Source organism: Arvicola amphibius, chromosome 2 (assembly GCF_903992535.2).
Source record: "Arvicola amphibius chromosome 2, mArvAmp1.2, whole genome shotgun sequence".
NCBI lineage: Eukaryota > Metazoa > Chordata > Mammalia > Rodentia > Cricetidae > Arvicola > Arvicola amphibius.
This window is the reverse complement of record NC_052048.2, coordinates 63,559,799-63,580,442: the sequence shown is the minus strand read 5'-3', so window position 1 is coordinate 63,580,442 and position 20,644 is coordinate 63,559,799. Positions and strand designations below refer to the sequence as shown.

At 52.3% G+C, this 20,644-nt stretch overlaps 1 protein-coding gene across 3 annotated transcripts in view; it reads left to right on the top strand.

The window, feature by feature from the left end:
* The window catches only part of Sfxn5 (sideroflexin 5), a 121,572-nt gene extending 101,488 nt beyond the window's left edge, over positions 1 to 20,084 (top strand). Inside the window, exons 13-14 of one of the 3 annotated variants that reach the window (XM_038318359.2) lie at positions 2,125 to 2,242; positions 17,368 to 20,084. In XM_038318359.2, the coding sequence (XP_038174287.1) occupies positions 2,125 to 2,242; positions 17,368 to 17,445 (196 nt within the window). In that variant the 3' untranslated portion in view covers positions 17,446 to 20,084. Of the gene's footprint in view, positions 1 to 2,124; positions 2,243 to 4,539; positions 6,165 to 17,367 lie in introns of those variants that run through there. The other 2 variants (XM_038318360.1, XM_038318361.2) reach the window with 2 other exon arrangements.
* Positions 20,085 to 20,644: the final 560 nt, after the last annotated feature.

The window sequence follows — 20,644 nt, the reverse complement described above, 5'->3', positions numbered from 1 at the left end:
AGGAAGCCTGCGAGGCCTTGGGCTAACATAGACTGCAAGGATAATGGGGTGCCGCTCCTCTGGGTGTTGAGCCTGATTTCAGCACCTTTGTCTTGCTCTTCTTACTCCCTGGAGACTCCTTACCCCAGTCCCCAGCAATTGAACCTCGAACACAGAGAATGGGGTCTGGGCCAGCCAAGAAGGGCACGAGAACAGTTCAGCTGTCGGATTCCCATCCCCTGTGCACATAAGGGCAGCACCGGCACTGATGCTGCACACTTACCTGCTGCAGAGCTGGCTGACCTTTGCGTTTGCCTAGAATCCATAAGCAGTTGGGTCTTGGTAACACCTGAGTGAGAACATGGAAAGGCAGCCGCCTCCCCGAAGTGTGATTTGTAGATTCCTGAATGCCAGTTCCTGGGTCTAATGCCAGCTTAGGGAGGGTCCCATGGAATCAAGAGCCCTTGGAAAGTCACACTTTTAACTAGACCGTTCCAGGATGCACTAAAGATCTGAGAACTGTGGCTCCCAGCTGTGCTGTCTGCTGGGGACCAGGTGTTCTTGAGTTTGCCCTTAGAAGGGCAGGGTGACAGGGGGTTTGCCTGTCCCCATCACTGGGACCCTGACCCAGAGGGATGGATTAGTCAGTTTTCCCTTATTTGAATAAATATCTGAATATCTGAGGTAACTTAGGAAACTTTTTTCTTCCGAGACAGGGTTTCTCTATGTAGTCCTGACTATTCTGAAACTCTCTCTGTAGACCAGGCTGGCCTCAAACTCACAGACATCCGCCTGCTTCTGCCTCCCGTAGTGCTGGGACTAAAGGCGTTTATTTTGGCGCTCAGTAGCAGAAGATTCGGCCTGTCACCCAGCCTTAGCCCTGGGGCAGCAGGCCTAGCTGGTGTGAATGGGTAGCAGAGCAACCTGATCCCATATATAGAGTGAAAAAACCTGCAGGAGAGGGGCTGGAAGTCCCTTATGCTCTTGAAGGGCACCCGCCTCAGTGAGCGAGAGACCTCCCCTACACCCTAGCGCTTTAGTTTCTGCTGTCTCCCAACATGGTCTGACTAGAGACCAAACCTTTAAAGTGTCGCAGTTTGGAGACACTTAAGATCTAGACCCTGTACAGCAAGGGCCTCTCCTCTATGACTGCGGCCAGTCCTGCTCCAGTGGGGGAGGGGTAAGAGCTCCTGTTATAATCTATCACTCGGGGCTGGTCGTGTGTGGCCACTGAGGTCAGGTTTAGTGCCCACCTAATATCTCTAGCAGATGATCCAGGTATTCATCCTGTGGAATTGCCTGGTCTCCATGGGTGGAATGCCGTTGCCAAACGGTGGTGTCTGGTAAGTGTGGTGAAGAGGTTCTTGTCTACTAGGGTGTCCCCCACTCTGTCCCAAGAAATCACTCCAGCTCAGCACATCGAAGGGAAGTTTTTCACACTCCTCTCCTGCTCAGAAACCAGCCCCCCAAAACCTGCCATAGGGAGTGGGTGACAACTGCACTATGTTTGGGGGTGTAGCTGTTTAAAGGATCCTGAAGTCAGGAGCTAGGAGCAGCTCAGGATAATAGCAACCCCAAGAGTCCAGGCAGCTGCCTGCAGAGTCACTTCCGGCCATGCCTGCCCTCCCCATGGCTCTTGGATGGAAGCAGTAATCAATGGAATGTCTTCCGTTCTCATGCATAGGACACAGGACTGCCTCTCCTGACCATGTGCATGTGTGTACGCACATGTGTGTATGTACATGGTATATTTTGTGTTTTCCCCCAGATGGCATTTCCTGGAGCTTTCCTGCTCTTGAGTACATCCAAAGGCCATCTCACATACTCACGTGTTTCTCCAGGAGCCAGGCATGACAGTCTCTTCTGTTCCTCACTCCCACACCCACGCACAGGGCCAGACCACTGTGGATGGGTGTCCCCCTGTAAGAACTTGTTTATGATTTAAGTAGCTGAGGGTTCCTTGCTGGGTCCGGTCATGTCCTTCAAAGCTGGGTGTAGGGAAAGCAGTGGTAATTAGTGAGGGCCCCAAAGATTGTGTTCACTCTTCTACTTAGCTAGAGATGAGCTGGGCTGAGGTAGCTTGGGGCCCAGGTTGGTCATCCAACCCTGGCTGTGCATCTCACGCGGACCTCCTTCTCTCCACAGGACAGCTCTCTTGCAGGCACGCCCGCGGCTACTCTTGCCTGTGCAGAGCCTCGTGTGCCTGGCAGCCTTCGGCCTGGCCCTGCCACTGGCCATCAGCCTTTTCCCGCAGATGTCAGAGGTCAGTGGGGGTAAAGGGCAGGGCAGGGAGGAGCCGTTTATTAACAAAGACTTAACCTGTACTGACTGCCAGTACTGAGCCAGGCTGGGTGGTGAGAAATGAAGCCAGGTGTGATGGCTCATGTCTGTAATCCCAGCATTTTAGGCAGTGGCTGTGTGGGGTGGAGGAAATGAGACAGCAGCTTGAGCTACAAAGTCGGTTGGAGACCAGCCTAAGCTACAGAGTGAGAGTCTTTCTTAAATAATAGTAATAATAATACATAAAGAAAGGTAAAACAAAGACTGAGACTGACCCAGACTTATATAGTCATTCAAAGATGGCTATCAGGAAAAAAAAAAAGATGGCTATCAGGCAGCAACACGAGGATGCTCTGGAATAGCAAACGAAGTTCGAGGAAGGTTAGGGTGGGCCGGAAGAGGCAGCCGAGCAAACAGAACCTAAAGGGAAGTGGTGCTTCCCTGGGGCCTGGAAGCTGAGTTGGAGTTGGCCCACTGAGCAGGGACTTGGGGAACACACAGTCTAGGGACCAGTTGGTATGAAGGTTCTGAGGTAAGGCAATATGTGACATTGGATACCTGAATGAAGTCTGCCCTGTGATCAATAGTGAGTGGGAAGGGATGAGGTAAGCCAGGTAAAGCCCGATGACCCTGGGGGATGCTGAAGCAGAGGGGAGATGGCTTCCAAAGGGCCGCACAAAGGATTCTTGATTGCGAACGGATGGTCTCCATGGCTGCTTCATGAAGCTGAGCTGGAACTCTGGAGAGGGAACCATCAGGAAGCTGTGGCGGGCGTCCAGTGAGAGATGATGGCGGCTTGGACCAGGCTGTTGGCAGTGGGCATTGAGAAGTGGGGCCATTGTGAGAGTGGAGCAGCCGCTTCCTCATGTGGTGGGAGGGGAAGGGAGCCTGCAGGATGTGTGCCTGGCTTTCTGGTTTTGAAACCAGAAGGCAGATGTAGTCATGCTGTCACAGGATGGAGATGGGAGAAGGGAGGGTCGATGGAGGACAGAGTTGAGTCAGTTCAACCTGTGGGTGGGAGGAACCTGTGCACTGTGTCAGCAGAGGTGCCCTGTGGGGTACTGGCTCCAGGTCTACAGTCTAGGACAGTGTCTCAGGACACAGGGACAGGATGGCAGAGCCAGGCTTACTGAGATTGGGATATCCATGAAGTTAGAGAGTAGTGTCCCTTGTCCTTAGACTATAAAAGCAAACCTTGACCCAGTGGTGGAGTGTGTGACTAGATGCGGGGGTGGGGTGGGGGTAAGGGGTGGAGTCAGCTGCAGTAGGCCTCTAGAGCTTTTATTTGTTTTTTTGAAAATGGGAGCCAGGGGGCTGGAGGGATGGCTCAGAGGTTAAGAGCACTGACTGTTCTTCCAGAGGTCCTGAGTTCAATTCCCAGCAACCACATGGTGGCTCACAGCCATCTTTAATGAGATCTGGTGCCCTCTTCTGGCATGCAAGCATACATGGAAGGAATGTTGTATACATAATAAATAAATAAAATATTTAAAAAAAAAAAAGAAAAGAAAATGGGAGCCAGACAGTGGTGGTCTGTCTAATCCTAACACCCAGGAGACAGAGGCAGGCGGATCTCTGTGAGTTCAAGACTAAGCATGGTCTACAGAGTGAGTGCCAGGACAGGCTCCAAAGCTACACAGAGAAACCCTGTCTCAAAAAAACCAAAAAGAAAAAGAGAGAAAGAGAGAGAGAGAGAGAGAGAGAGAGAGAGAGAGAGAGAGAGAGAAGAAAGAAAGAAAGAAAGAAAGAAAGAAAGAAAGAAAGAAAGAGGAAAAAAAGAAAATGGGAGGGAGAAAGACTTGTATGCATTCAAAATGGAAACACCAGGAGAGAACAGAGGCCTTCAGGGAGAGAGCAAAGTCCATGAGAGAAAAGGACTAACATGCAGACCGAGGGACCAGCCTTGGCAGAGGCAAGCCCTGTGCTCCGGGTAGCTGGTGGAGAGGGTGGGCAGATGGCAGGTGCAATTGTAGGTGGAGAGTGTAGATGATGGCAAGTCAGAGGCAAGGGCGCAAAGAACCAGCTGTTTAGGCCACTGTGGTACCCATGTGGATGCTGAGCTTGTGCCTAGAGAGGGTCGCTTCTGCATGAATGGTTTTAAGGCAGCCCTGCTTCAAGGAATGCCCAGATGAGAGATAGAGGGAAAACCAGGGTTCCTGAGGGGGTTTAGTGAAGACTGGAAGCTCAGGGCCTTAGTGTAGAAGCTGGAGTCACTGTCCCCTACCAAGCCTAGAATTTGGGGCACACATGTTTGAGAACCTGGTGTCCTTGTGCCCGCAGGCTCTTCCAACCGGAGAAAGCTGAGCCTGGGAACTCTCAGTGGAGCGCAAGGCTGTAGGCACCTATCAGCCCTGGAGACTGAGAAGAGGTTATTCTGAGGTCTCTGAGGGCAGCACTGTGCTGGAAGTTCTGCCTGTGGAGAGGATGCACAACAGAGATTCCCAGATCACCAAATCAGAAGCCATCCCAGCTAGAAAGGCTAATTCCGCATATCATCCTCCTGGCTCTGCTGGACCAGCCCCCAGTCACAGAAGCTCAGCAGGCTGATATGAGGGGGACACTCAGCAGGCCATATCCCAGTACAAATAGGGGTCTAGTCAGCTGCTCCAAGAGGCTCTAGTCAAGATCCAGACTCCTCTGTCCCCCTTGCCTGCCCAAGTAGATGTGCATGTAGTGCTTCCGGGAGTCTGGCCAAATTCATCTTTCCACAACCGGAACCTCTTAGAGGTTGGGAAGAATTGCATGAGGTCTTTGGCCTTCAGAAGGGAGGGCAGTAACATGCTCTTCAGAGCTTCCTGCTCAGCTGCGCCTTCCCCAGCAGGGTGCAGGCCAACCTGGATATTATAGAGTATCTTGAGGCCTGTCTGCCACCCAAGGTACCAAAGCCATCAGCCATTGGTTGGAAGGCCCTCACTCTTTCGTTCACCTTCCCAATTAATTCTAACGAGGTCCTGTTTCTGCAGTGCAGGGATCAAGTCTCACGTCCCAGAAGCCAGGGGAATTTACCATATGAGTCTGGACTTGCTTGAGCTGACCCAGCCTTGCCAAAAATCACCAGGGTTGTCAACAGAAGTCATCGCTGAAGTACTAATTAATTAACTAGGAGATTTGGAGACCAAGCTCAGGAGCTGGTGCCTTGGATGGCTAGCTTACTGTGACTGGTGTAGTGGCCGACTCTCCAAGCCCAGAGCTTGAGGAAGAGCTTCATTTCCCCTTCCCTGCCTGGGAGAGAACTTTGCTCTTCTCAAATGAGTGTTTCTGCTTATTGAAATGGCATCATATGTCAATAGTAATTATAGCTACCTTGACTCAAAGTTGCATGTTAGCTCTCTGCTTGCCTTGTGTTTTAAGTTCTTCGAGTATAGTTAGGTATCAAGAGATGTGACCTCAGTCAGAGGTCATTGACAGCTCTGGGGAGAGATTTGGCTGGAGAGAAGGAACCTTCGGTGAAAGGATTCTAGCCGCCTGAGCATGGCAGATGTGACTCTGGCAGGCCTTGCCCCTCCCCCATTCCTCCTGCCTTGCTAAAAACCATTAGATGGCATTTCTAAAGCTAGCCACCAAGGTCCATTCCCTTATTTGGTCACCTCCTCCTCCTGAGGCTGATTACCAAGGTCCAGCTATCAAAAGCCCCCCTTTGACTGCCCTAATTAAGATGCCCAATCAAAATCAAACACCTCATCCTAACACAGGGTTTCCCCTTTTGCCTTTACCTTTGTCGTTTGCCTATGGGCCAGGCCTGTCTCCTCTCTATCCAGAGGCTGTCCTTTGTCACTCTGGGATAAATATCCCTTCCCCTCTCCTTTGGTTCTTTCCCCTTCTCCCTTGTCCTCTCTCTCCTGCCTTTGTCTCTTACCCCTGCCCTCTGCCCTGCTGGGACAAATAAATCTCCTTTGTACTGAGAACTTGGTCTTGGGGTGTCTTGTACCTAGTATCTGTCCTTTCATTTGGTGCATTGAAAGGACTGATGAGGAGGTGTGGGAGAAAGGAAGTCAAGATCAACCAGAGGTAGGGAGTGAACCCACAGAGAGTGGCTTCAGGAGAGCCAAGGGAGAGCACAAGGCAAGAGGAGCTGGGAGGGAGCTTAGGGGTGGAAACAGCAAAGGAAGTTTTCCTGTTTACAAAGGAGGGTCCTGAGGCCCCTTAAGGTTAAGTGTGTTGTCCAAGGTCCATGTTGGTAATAAGAGAGGCAGCTTTTCTAGACAGGATTCTGTTACCCTCTCCAGCCTGCCCACACCCTACTATAAGAGATACCAAGGCCAGGCAGTGGTGGTGCAAGTCTTTAATGCCAGCACTCAGAAGGTAGAGGCAGGCGGATCTCCGTGAGTTTGAGGCCAGCCTGGTCTACCAGACCTAGCAGGACAGGCTCCAAAGCTACAGAGAAACCTTGTCTCAAAAAAAAACAAAACAAACAAAAAAAAAAAAGAAAGACAAAGAAAGAAAGACAAAGAAAGAAAGACAAAAAGGAAGGGAAGGAGGGAGGGAGGGAGGGAGGGAGGGAGGGAGGGAGAGAGAGAGGGAGGGAGAGAGGGAGAGAGAGGGAGGGAGAGAGAGGGAGGGAGGGAGGGGAACCAAGTATGTGCCCTAGACTGCCCACTGTTTATCAGCAGAACAAAACTCCTGCCTTTCCTAGGGAATCCACCCTTACATCTCCAGGGACCTCAGTGGGCTCCTTTGTTTTCTAACACAGAATTAGGCAGAGTGGAGGCATCTGGGAGCCAGCAGGAGGGATCTGGAATAAGCTCTGAACTTGGGTCTGGGAACTCACTGACTGGGCAGTGGAGAGCTGGCTAGACGGTGGTGTCCCTAGGGTACGATGCCCCACGGTCTCCCGTGAAGACTAGGCTACTCTCTTGTGACTGGGACAGTCTTCTAATCTCCAGAAGCAGGTGTTCTGGTGTTGAAATAAAGTTAGTAACTAAATGTTCCTGGGTGTGGTGTCTCATACATGTAATCCCACCTATTGGGAGGCAGAAGGAGGGGATCCCCACAAATTCAAGGCCAGCTTCATCTACATAGCGAGTTGTGGACCAGTTAGGATCACACAGGGGAATTCTGGGTCAAAAAAAAAAAAGCCATCCTTGGCTACACAGTGAATTTGTACCCAGTTTGGGCTACATAAAACCTGTCTCAAAAGAAAAAAATCTGAAATAAAGTCATATGAGGGTGGGGGTTATGATGGAGGTCAAGCCGGGGCTGTGCTGTGGCTCACTCACTCCAGGGCTCGTTGAGGTAGGGTAGGTTATGGAGGGCTCCATAGTTGAAAAGGTCCTGATTTAGGGTGGCCTTTCAGGTCCTGCCCATTGTGAATATTAGGCCTCCTAACAAGGCAAACGTGGTCACCTCCATCCTTCTGCACATCTGCAGTCTACACTGATATCTTAGGCTCTCTTAGGATCATCCAGAGTCCAGTCTCAGTCCATGGGCTTGGCTGTCACCAGAGTCTGGCCTGGGCAATGACGAATGCCCTTCCGAATCTGACAGCGGGTGTCCTCTACCTGGGAATGTATCCAACCCAACGGTTTAATGAACCTTGGGTCTCCCAGGTAGCAAGAAGCAGTGCCCTGGCCAAGCCTCCCTCACCCTCTCCTCTGTCTTTCTTAATTCCTCAAGTCTTCTGGGACTCCCCTTATCCAGGTTCTCCCCTCCCCCTCTGCTCCCAGGGGAGCTCAGGGGCTAGGGGATGGGGCTGCTGTATGAGCGGGAGCTATTGTTCCGCAATCTGGTTTTGTCCTCATCTTGTTGGCAGGCGGCAGGAGAGGAGCGAAAGGTTAATGAGGCGCTGTGAACGGGGGACTGCAGCGGGCGGGCGCAGGCTTGGTGACAGGGAGCTAATTAGGAGCAGTTTAACAGGAGGAAAAAGTGAAATCTCCTCTTCACCAACTGTCAATAATTAGCCGATTTGGTGAGGTTGAAATGTGTCCACAGAAGAAGGTGGGGCTTGTCTGGGGATGAGTGGGGGTGGGGTGGGGGGCAACTGAGGCTCAGCCCTGTCTCTAGGTGTGTGTGGCGGGGGAATTGTTTTACTGGGCCGTCCTGCACCCTGGGGCCTCCCTTCTACCCTCTGGTTGGCCTTTCCCAGCTTGAACCTTTATGGCCCCAGTTAAGACCTCAGTCAAAAGACGAGTATTAGAACTAAGTTTCTTCTAGTCTCTGCCCTGTGGGAACCTGGAAGTGAAACTAAGAGGCAGGTGCTCGAATCAGAAGGATGGCAGCTTTGCTACCCTGAGTCTCATGCTGATCCTTAGGCGCCTGCCTTTCTCACAGCGTGAGTGTGCCCTCTGAATGGGAGCTGAATGATGCCAAAAGGAGAATGGGCAAGGCCCTTAGCCTGCTGTGCAGCATGCCTTTCCTGGAGTCTCCTGGGCCTTGTCCTCCCAGCTTCTCAAAGGCAGGGCTGGAGAGGAGGATCAGGTCTAGTGTTTAAGCTGGAAGGAGGTGCGGCAGAGGCGTCCGGGGGGCAAGGAGTCATGTTCACAAGCCAGAAGGTTGTTTCCCATTGGGCCTGTTTGCTTGTCTTTTGTTGGCCCCTGGCCTTTGGCCTTAATGACACCTCAGCAGATGGAGCCTCCTCCCCAGTCTCTAGCTTTTGCTGAACACCTTAACTGGAATAAAAGGCGTCAATCAGCCCTGCCAATTCCCCAGCAGCCTAACCGCTCCCCAGCTCAACTCTAGAGAGCTCCTGGGGCCAAGACATGATGGGAAGAAGGCTGAAGTACTCTGCTGGTCCTCATCACTATATACAAGTCTCCCAACTTGGGACTCTGAAGTAATTCTTAGGGCCACATTCAGTCCCTACTCCTCACCTCTTCTCGTCCCTCTATAGTTTTCAGAGATAAGAAACAAAGATGTACCCCCCCCCAGGTAAGAATGTGCTCCTCTTGTGGGTACTTAGAACCACTCTCTCTACCTTCATCATCCCTGCAGAAAGTGGTAGCACTGGTGGACCCGTTTGGCTAGGCAGCGGGACACATCAGAAGCCACTGCCTTCCCCAGTCTGTCTCCCTGTCCCTGGGACATTTTTCTCGCTATTCGGGATCTATCTTGCCTCAAACATGTAGGCTGTGGTCCCATTTCCAGCCTTAGGACAGAGCATCTCACTCTCTCCATCTAAGGCTGAGAACCCAATTCTGTCACCACCTGACATTTTAACTCACCTTGTTGCCTCCTGCTTCTTCTGTTCTTCCAGGACCAAAACAAGACAGGCAACAATGTCTAGCGGGCACTGTGTCCCTCCTGAGTCCATAGTACCTTCCACTGTCCCTAGAGTATTGTCCCTCTTACCCGCCAGTCTCACATCCATCTTTGCTTAGAGATGTTTGTTTGGGGTTTTTCTCTCGTTTGCTGCTTTAATCAATCCCCACTGAACACCGAAGCAGGCTATTTTTGCTGTCAGAAATCTGCCGCCTCCCCGCCCGCTGCTTTCTTGGAATTTGCCCACAGGACCCCCCAGGAGGGACAAACGGGGATGGCAAAGCCACTTGGATCCCAGGAACGCCAACGCCACCTGTCATATTGCTGTTCCCCACACCCCCATCCTAACCCATGCATGCACACAGGCCCACACACGTGCATACACACCAGTACGCGCACAATCTCAAAGACAGGCTTCAGGAAAGCCACCTCCCAACCTGTCCTTCCCAGGTCTCCCTCCCAGAACCTTCTAGAGAGATTCAAGATGGAGTGGAGGCTTAGCTGGGCAAAACTTCCACAGAGTGAAAAGCACTAAGAGAAAAAAGTGTTGGAGCTTGCCTGGACTGCAGCAAGGGCCCTGCTCTGAACTAGGAGTTATTGACTAGGGCTGGCAGGAGGTCATGACCTTGCCATTTCTCCATAGCATCACGTGAGTTTCTACCCCCTCCTAAGACTCTCCCACCCACTTCTAGCTTTTATCTTTGTCCTAGAAAAATTTCCCTACCGAATATGTGGGGAAACTGAGTCCTCAAGGCTGAGGGGACAGGGTGAGAGACTCTGAGGTCAGTCCACCAGAGGGCACGCAGGAACAGTGTAAAGTTCTGAAATGAGGATGGGGCTTGGGGCACTTGCTGGGTCTACAAAGTTCAGGGGAAGAGCCCCACGTTTGGGGGGGAGGGCTTTAGTTCAGTTTGATTGAGTTGGAATATTGAGCCCTCTTGAGAGGCTCTCCGTGGTGTGGATGTGGAAGCTGTAATCTGTCTCCTCCCTTAGTCTTCACCAGAGATATGAAGAAGAAGATAAAAACAAGGATGCTTAAAGCCACCATCTAGGGTGTGGTGAGATCAGGGGACCCCTTCAGGAGGAGGCAGATATAGCCTAGACTCATATCTCAAGAGCAGAGCATCCGAGGAACCCAGAGAAAGCCCCAAGAGGCCTTGAGTAGGCCAGACATGCTCTTCGCTGGGTAGAAGTTTTGCCCACCCAAGCTTCTCCACCAAATTTGGCAGGTGCCCTATAAGGTTCTGGAAGGGACAGGCTGGGAGGTGGTTTTGCTGAGTCTGGAGTCAAGGAGTTTGGTTTTGTTTTGTTTAAGTCAGAATCTTGCTATGTAGACCAGGCTGGCCTAGATTCTCAATTCTCCTGTCTCTACCTCCCAAGTACTGGGCTGATAGGCATGTGCCCCCATGCCTAGCTGGAGTGTGGCCTCCATTAGGAAGGTTATTGGGAGCCGTCATGGGTACCAGAGGCACTCAGGGGTCCAAGCTCAGGCCTCAGGTACTCCTGTAGGCTACCCTGGCCCTTCAAAGACTCTCCGATGTGCAGTGTGTATATGAGCTCAGTTCTGGTTAGAAAAGTGGGGTGTGGCTGCCTGGTGGACCGGCTTTGTCAAGTGCTGTGCCACCTGCCTGCCTCAGGGGCCCAGACCCCTGGGCAGGCTCGGAAGTGGCTTTAGGCTGTGTCACAGGGTCAGGCTGAATGTCCCACCCCTCTGCCCTTCTCTTTGAAAAGGGGGTAGAAAAGCCTGCCACAGCAGCAGAGGCAGGAGGAGGGAGCGCTTTGTAGTAGGGAAAGGCCCTTGAGAATGGGGCACGGCTGGGGGATCCAGTTTCCTGTTTATGTCTCTGCACCTTAGCTCCAGGTTCAAATATGTAAACTATCCACTGGGCCGGCTGCAGGTGTGTGTGCTCCCAGGCTGGGAGGCAGAGGTGCCCCCAATGCATTCCTGACTCCTGGCCCCCACCCCAACACAGGGTGTCTGGCTGCAAATAACTCAAGGTTAACCCTTTCCAGGCCATGAAGGAAAGCTATAGGGAAGAGGGCTCTGGAGATAGCTGGGCCTTGGGGTATTTGGGGGAGATACTGGACACGGTGCTCTGCACTTGGGGGCGTCTCCTTAGAGGGGTTTCATGGTTTAAACCTGGTCTGCAGGATGGAGATGGGGCTGATCAAGCAGGCCCAGCCTACTGGTAGTGTTTATTCATGGCATGGCAGGTTCTGGGACAAGAGGCACCAGCCAGCACGTACTGAGCAGTACCGTCACCATCGTCCATGGTCCCTGCAGCTCCTGCTCTCAGAGGCTCGGTACCTTTTTCCAGACACTTTTCTATGAGAGCATCCATTCAGCTCTACCCGCCTGGGCTTGAAGGATCCCACCAGGTTAGACACACAGATTCCTGGTTGCCTCAGCCAACAGCCTGAAGCTGGGTGATCTCTTTCCGGGGGCTGTTCAGCACCATCTCATCTCCCGGGAGCCTGGGGGAGTTGCCTTGTGGATATAGCCAAGTCCCAGCCTTCTCAGGCCAACCCCCTGGGGCTCTATGCTGGTGTCCCTCTGGCTGTACCTATGCCCCTCTGAGCCTTCATCTCTGCATCCCTCCACAGCCCCATCTGCCAGCTGCTGTGGCCACTATACCATTTCCAATGTGGTATATAAAGGCCAATGATTGCTTCCTACGTCTCAGTCCTGCCCAGCAGCAGAGGAGTCCTCAAAGGAAGGAACGGCACTTGTCCTTAGCCCTGGGGAGTTGGGAGGGGCTGGAGCTGGTGAGGGTAACTGGAAAACCTGTAGTGTCCAACCATACTATAGACCACAGGTTTAGAGGACACTGCCAGGCAGGGCCTGGAGAATTCTTTTGGAGAACCTTGCCTTCCTGCCTTCATTTCAGAAAGGTAACCTACTAAGTACTCTTGGTTATAGAAAAGAGGAGGAAATGGCGGCCTGTTGACATAGGTGGCGCCAGGGTCCTTGTCCTGGCTTCCCCCAGCTGAGCCCAATGGTGAGGCCCTCAGTGGTCTCCACACACATGAGATCTGGAGATGGTAGATCACTGGCCCCAGACTTAACCATGGCCAGAGAACGAGAGGGGTCCTCACAGGTAGCTAGCTGACTTATCTCAGAAAGGAAGTAGGACTACATGCAACCAAGGTCAGCACTGAGTTGGCACTGGGAAGTCTCGGTTCTGCAATCTAGCTACTAGGGGCAAGGCCATCACTGGGACCACTGTGAGACATCATTCACTTGGTTCTGAGGGCCTTGAGGTGTCTGGGTACCCTATGCCACTGTTCAGCTGCTCAGGCTGGCCGCCTAAGGCTGCCTTCCTGGGCTCATTCCCTTCCCCACCCCTCGAATGTGCCTGTTCCCCTCCATCTGCTCTCCCGGGCAAGCTCCCCCACTCTGGAGGCGCTGGCTGTGCACACACATCCGGCTCCCTCTTGCCCAGAGCCCAGAACCCTGGGCCCATCTGCCACTCAGGCCGGTTCACCTAGGAGACCCACAGGCACCCCAGCCTCTGCATGGCCAGCCCACCCCCTTCCCAAATTCCTTGCCTCTGAGAATGGTATCACCACCACCACCACCACCTCAGCTCCCGAGCTAGAATTAGGAGTCATCCAACGCCCAACCTAGTCATCCTCGACACCTCCCTCTCACCCCCACATGTAATTGGTCATCAACTCTGTAGATGTCATCTTCAGAAAGGCTCCTTGGCACACTCTTCCTCCTGCCTCCGTGGACAGCATCAGAAGGCTGGACCAAAGAACTTTCTGGCTCCAATAGCTGCTCCTCTGGGAGGCTCCCTTGCCCCCTCGCTCTCCCTCCCTCTCCCCCCACCCTGCCATGGCCAGAGAGGCCTTTCTGAAACCTGGGTTACCCATTCCTGCTCACAACCGTCCCATAGCTCCCCGATTCTCTTAGATAATGACTGACACCCCTAGGTAGTCTAAGATGTCTTGCCTGTCCTAGGCTGACATCTGTATGTCCCCGTGACCACCCCTGCTCTTCTTCCTTTCCACAACGCATGCTGACTGGCCAGCTGGTTTCTTCCCCTTAATTGAGCAAGTATTGCCTACCTTCTCTTATCCAGATCCTCCAGTCTCCTCCAGGCCCACCTCCTCTGAGAAGCCTCCCTTCCTTGTTCCTTCATCACACATGGTAACCCCAAGGCCCTCCCCAGTTTCCATGGTACTTTGCTTGTCTCTCAGGAACCCGTCTGCTTTCACTTTCTGACTCCTCCCTTAGACTTCCAGCTTCTCCAGGGCAGTGGGCTGGCCCTGTCCGTCACCGTTCACCCAGCATGCGCGTGTGGAGTTGACTAATGTGAACATGTACACACACTGAATGAAAATGAGCAGGAATCGCGGCTCTGTCCCCAAGACCCTAATCTCGAATGCCTGGGCCACCTCCCCCAGGAGGCTTGCACTGCCTGCTTCTCCTCACACTTGTTTCCATTCTACCTGCTGCCCTCAGCTCAGTGGGGGCCCAGGGACGCCTGGGTTCAATGATGGAGAGGCCTCAGTTTTGTGTGTGTGGGGGGGGGGGTGCTGCGTTCTGTGGGAAGCGGGCCCTGTAGGCCGTGGCCCTGGGCCTCGGTCCTCCACCTCGGTGGTGAGCAGCCTCTAGGATTTTAATGTGGGCCTCAGTGCTTCAGTGAAAGCTGCATGGGGAGCTGCTAATAATGGCACTAAAATAAAATATGCTACATCTGTTATGGGTAGCAGAACAAAATTAGCTGCTCACACCTCTGACATCCAAGATGTCTTAACTTAAAATACTCCTTGGCTTACTTTACATCATTTACTGATTATATTTAAAAGAAATACAATTTTGCAATTACTGTTCTTTCCAGTGTGGTATCTATGCATCATTTTCCTTTTATGTTTATATATTTCTCCTTCATTAGTGCAGTCTGAAGGGTGATTAGGATTCTTCAAACATTTTACAGAGGTTAAACGTTGATTAAGATTTAATTATTACTGTAAATAGCTTGGAATGACATATGGTGCAAAAGCCTGACATATGTGCATTTGAATAAATGAAGTGCTATTTCCCAGGATGCCTCGGTAGCTGTTTAACAGCTTTCCCGAAGGGTTATGTTACACCTCATGGTAAGATTGCTGGGATGTTATATTTTGTTGGTTTTTGCAGCTGAAAGCTAAGAACAGTTTTCCAGTTTTTTAAAAACATTGAATATTTTAAATACCTAAATTGTTTTGCACAAATTTTTGCTAATTTGTCTAACTAGGTTAAACATTTTCAAAAGCATTTAGATTTTTAAGCGTGGGCGCTGTGCATTGTGTCAGTGGCAGCATGGGGACGAGGGGAGCTGGTGGGGTGGAGGGGACTCAGGGTAGAGGGGTGGGGCAGGAGAAGGCGGTTTCCGGAGAGGGGTCCTGGGTCCTGAGCCCAGCTCTTGTCTCTTTGGCCATCTCAAGTAGCCAGAGTGTTAGGGTATCTGGGAGTACAGAGGATAGGTGCCCCTTCTCCAGGCTCCCACCCATGCCCACCAGCTCCAGTCCTTACCAAACTCCTTGCCTGGACCTTGACCTACAATGCCCTGGCTGAACTCCCCGAAATCTCCCTGGTTTGTGCTGCCCTCTGGCCATATCCCAAGGCTTCTATGACTTTACATGGCATGTACCTAGGATCATGTTCAACTGAACTACAACATAAAGGCCTGGTATGATCTTGCCTGGGTCACATGCCAACCTGGGTCACATGCCAACCTAACAGAACACCTCCCTCATTGGTTCACCTCATGCTATCCCTTATGGCTCAATGTGAAGCTGAAAGCCAACATCTGGGCCTCTGTGGTTTCTAGAAGGATCTAGTCTCCAGGAGTTTGCTGCCCATTTTCTTCCCACCCATTAATTCAACCAGAGAGAGTCTAGAACTGTGCTAGGCCTTAACAATTCAGAGTGAACAAGATCCACAGGTCTGCTTTAGTGGGGCTCTTGTGATCTGACATAGAAAGGCAGAGGGTGAATGAGCAGTCAGCCCCCCAGCGCTGTGATGTCACTTGGATATAAGAAGCGCAGGGGTCTTGAGCCAGAAAGGTTGTCCTACCCAGCCTAGATGAGCAATGGTGTACAGCGCGAGGCCTATAAAACTGAGTGAAGGCAGAAAAACAGTGGGAATGAGAATGGGGGTGGGAGGATGCCTCTAACAGACAGGCAACCCAGGCAGACTTGGGGTGAGGCTGGGAACAGCCCCGTTTGTCTAATGAGCCCAAAGAAGTACATATGTCGGTGGGGACCGAGGGCATGGTTTCAGGCCACTGGACCATTTTTTAGTGAGGATAGGGGCAATCAGACCTGAGATTCAGAAGGCAGTAGGCTGAAGTGGATAGATCTCAAGGGAAGGAGAGGAGGGGGAGGGGAGGGAGGAGGGGAGGGAAAAGAAGAAGGGAAGGGAAGGGAAGGGAAGGGAAGGGAAGGGAAGGGAAGGGAAGGGAAGGGAAAGGGAAAAAACCCAGGGTCTTTGGTTGGACAGCCATTTGATAAGGGTGTTATTGCCCATAACATGGAGCTGGGTCTAGGACAGTGGGAAATAGCAGACTCAGTTCCTTTTCAGAATGGTTGAGTTTATGGATCCATAAAGCATCCATCATCTCTGTCAAGCCAGCAGTCAGCTGTTGGCCTGTGGCTCCAGGGAGAACCACAACTGGACTCCCTTCAGACATGATGGCCACCAGGGCCCTGCCAGACCAAGCCTGAAGTACTACAAGAAGTGTCCAGTAGGTGTGGAATGAGGGTGACAGTGACCTTGCAGAAAGAGCTTTCTAAGAGGAGAATGGGAGCAGGAGCCAGATTTGCTGTGGGCTGACCAGTGGGAGTGGACAGGTGGACTTGACCAGAATGGACAATTTAAAGCAGTGTGGTTGCTGGGAAGAAGAAATACCAGGCCTCAGGCAAGTCTGCCATGGTGCAAAAGGAGTTTCCTCAGATGCAAGGTTCCTATGGCATTAGACACACATGGGGAGAAGTCAGTGGACAGACAGTTGGGAGAGACAGACATCTAGGAGAAGGCTGTGCAGAGGCAGAAGGAAGGTGGAGCCGGGCGTATTTCTGCCTTCTGAGGGGGCAAGAGTGTGGACCCTGGTAGGCTATGGGTTTGATTATGGGAGGCTGAGAGCCGCTCCACACTAGTGTAAGCTGAGGAGTAAGTCACTTAAGCCAGCAGGCTCAGCAGCTCAGGTGGGAGAAGCTTCAGGTGAGCTGCTGAGGTGACTGAGAAGATGGAGCGTAGCCTCCGTAGAATGGGATGTGGGGAAGTGGACTTGAGCAGGCACTGGGCCTGGGGGAAGCTGCCACAAGGGTCGGGCTGAAGTCAGGGACAGTGGGTTTTGAGGATCTCTGTGAGGTAGTCAAGTTGAAGGGCAGATACATGGGCAGAGACCTCTAACGCAGGGCTTCTACCAATCAGGGCTAGAAGCATCCTTGTGTCTGGAAGGAGCTGAAGTAATGGTCCCTGAATTTTGAGTTGGTGCGTGCGTGCGTGCGTGCGTGTGAGAGAGAGAGAGAGAGAGAGAGAGAGAGAGAGAGAGAGAGAGAGAGAGAGAGAGAGAGAGAGACCTCCACTCCAGGAGAGCAGTGAAATGGGTGCTGTCGGTGGAGAGGCTTGGGGGCAGATAGAGGAGGGGGTTTCATATGTGCTGGCAGTATGGGGAACAAAGGCATTTGCAATGAGGGACACCCAGAATCTAGACAAGAAAAAAAAAAAAAAACTATCCCTGAGCAGCTGGGAGGGTGTGATGTAAGAGGCAGCATGCATACCTCCCTCACTAGGACCTGTGGGCACTGGCTGGGGGAACATGATCAGGGACAGATATGGGTACCAGGGCAGTCCTTAGATCCATTGTACTTCTCTTCCTGCCCCCCCCCCCCACCTCTTCACTCTTCTTTTTCTCTCCTCAGATTGAAACCTCCCAGCTGGAGCCTGAGATAGCCCGGGCTACAAGCAGCCGGACAGTCGTGTACAATAAGGGGCTATGAGTGAAGATCAGCCGGCCTGGAAACTGAACACTGTCCAGGCCGGATGTTTGGGGCGGGGAAGAAGTCTCATGAGCTGTCTCTGCAGGGAGGGGCTGCCTGGGAGGCAGTCACCCTCCAGCAGCAGGGAGACTAACCATTCATATTTTAACATAGAGGAGAGCAATTCTGACACATTTCCTACACAAAAAGAATCAAGTGCATCCCTGGGCCTTACATGGGGTGGACAAACTCCACTCAGCACAGTTCCATCTGAGCTGAAGAACTGTAGAGTGTTCCCAGGGTAGAATTAGGATCCTTTTATATGTTGTTTTTTTTTTTAATTTTTTTTTATTAGAAGCAAGTCTGAGCCTTGGTTGCAGCTGACCGGAAGCAGCAGGTGGACAGGTGGACAGGTGGAGGGAGCCAGAGGAGCCTGGGATCTGGTTTGGACTGATGGAAGGGAAATGTGTAATGGCTAGGCTCAAGGGGTCCCTGAGTTAGAGAAGGGGGGAGGTGGTCTGCACCCCACAGCATGGAGCAGCCATGATCAAGGTCCTCAGGAACTGGCTTACTTGCTATGGGAGTGTGAGAGACCTCTGGAAGATTTCGGGAGCAGTGGGCTCTGAATGTAGCCAACTCCTGTCCACACCAGAGTGGAATGAAAATCAGTGAGCCCAGGCCCCTGAGAGCTCTCCAGCTCTAGACAGGAAGCCCCAGGAAGGAACATTGTTCTGTATGAACAGGAAGAGGAGCCTGTCTGGGCTCTCTGGGGAAAGTTCTTTTCCAAGAGTAGCTAAAGTTTTAAACTGGGAGAAAGGAAGGCTGAGCCCACTGCTGTGCAGTCTGTAGCCACCGACCCTGTTTGTCCCATCCCACACCTTCCTGCAGAGGGGAGTCTCCTGCTTGAGGGTACAAGGCCAGATCTCTGGCAACTGCCTGAGAGGTAGCATCACCCCAACTCTGGCACCGGTGGGCTCTGTGGCAGTGGGCAAGCCACCCGCATCTCTGAGCTTCCATCCCCTGCCTGGAAGCAAATGACCGAATCGGGGTTCCCACCAGGCCTTTGACTCCTATCTGCCTGATTGACTCAGATGCTGCACATTCCAAGTATGTCTCTGCGGTGGATTCCAGTCTGAAAATGTACCAGGCCCCTTTGGAAATGGCCAGCACTTGGCCTCAAAGGAGGATTTGCCCTTCTGTGTGTGATCCCACATCCTGGAAGACCTTGACTTGTGCCAAACACCCCCTGGCTGTGGAGGAGGTGGTACGGATGCCCAAGGCAAGTGTGAGGTGCCTCTCCACAGGCCACCTCTCCGTGCTGTAGACGCAGAGGGCTCTTTGCCGCTGGCTCCTGATCCCATCTCATTGGAGGCCTTAGAAGAAGATATGGCTCTGTATATAGGGGGCAGGGTCTGGTGCGGGTGGGTGGGGTGACTCCTGGTCCAAAAGATTCACAGAAAGGAGATACGCGGTCTTCACACAGCCCTCATCTAGTGGGGTCACCACTAGAATGGGAGCCCTGGATTGTGACCCTGGAGCCACCCCATGGTGACTCAGGAGGGGTCAAACCGACGGTGACCATGTATGGTTGCAGTAAAAAGCTGGCACAGGACAGAAGGGACAAGACCACAGGTTGCCTGCCAGAATCTTAAGGCGGGTGTAGCTACAGTTACATCTGCCATGGGCATTGGCACCATGGTCTCCAGACTTTGTCTAGGGACTAGATCTGTCCGGAGCCTCTTTTGAAAAGTTCATTCCCAACTCTCCCTGCCCGCACTTGTCCCGGAGCCTTGTCCTTACACAGTTTGTCTTGGGACCAAAAGTGCCCTCACCTAGCCCCGCCTCCTCCAGAGGCCCCACAGACCAGGCCTCCTCCAGCTCTTTTTGTACTAGCTGTCACTGCACGGCCTCAGCGTCCCTCACCCGTTCGCCTTGTGTGTGGAGGGGATTTCTATCACACTCCTGAATACAAGCCCAGGTGAGCCGAGGGGGCTGCTCCTTCGGAGCAGTGGGAAAAGGCCCTTGTAGTTCAGCATGATGGTGACTGAGGGTCTTGAGGCATTGCTGCTAAACCCTGTTCTGACTTCATAAACTCCATGAGGGAAGCTTTCTGTGACTGCATATGCCCCTATCTGCTGAGGCTACAGGAAACAAGCCAAGGGGAAAAGGCGCACAGATGAACTCTCTATGGATTTTGTTTTGCCAACAGTCAGGGTATATCTCCAACAGGCTCTCCAGCCCTCACATTCCTGACCACCTCTCCTCTGGTTACTTTAAACATTCCCTAAGGCTCCAAGGTTGCTCTTCCATCTCTGGAAAGCAATTTGAGAGTGCAGGAACCAAAAGTCCATGATGCCATGATGGCCACCAAACCGGGACCCATCTTCACTCTGTCTCACGTCCTGACTGTGGACATCGTCTGTCTGAAGCCTCTGGCCTGGGGAAGGGTGAGGGGATGGAGGAGAAGAGCCAGTATGTGTAGGGGGTGGGCAGAACCATGCTAGGCTTCCAGCCTTGGGCAGGTATGCCTGAGGCCCCAACATATGTGCCTCAGCATACCTACGGACTTCAGACTGTCTTTTTAACCTCAGAAAATTTCTCGATTTACGTGATTTATGCCATACTAATGAGCTGTGGGCAATAAACATGGATTTAAAACACACGGGTGTGGCTTTGTGAATCATAGGACAGTGGAGGGGGGATGAAGGAACACAGGGAGCAGGTAAAGGCAGTCTGGGGACTTGGTGAGAATGCCCCCAAAGGAAGGTACAGGCCCAGAGTTCAGGAAAGGCTCAGGGGGAAGGGGAGAGGAGATGATGAGGAACACGTGAGGACAGGAAGCTGGACAGGAAGCTGGTGGGTAGAGACCATGAAAGAGGACCAGCTCCGATTGGCTCAGGAAAAGAGATTGCCCTGTAAACCAGAGCCACTGGGAGTTTAATCCCCAGAACCTATGAGGGTAGGAGAGAACAGATTCCTGGAAGTTGTCGCCTGTCGGCCACACATGTACCATAGGATGTGAGCCCCCAGCCTCTGCCCTCCCCCCACACACATGAAAAAGAAGGAATCACAAAAGAAGCCCAGTGGCCGAATGGCTACTGAGGAGACTTACCTTAAGAAACTGAACACATTTGGTATTTCGGTAGATTCTTGTGCTGTGTGGACCCAGGAAACTGGGGGTGAAGGAAACGGGACCGCCCTGGCCTGCCTAAGGCCCGGA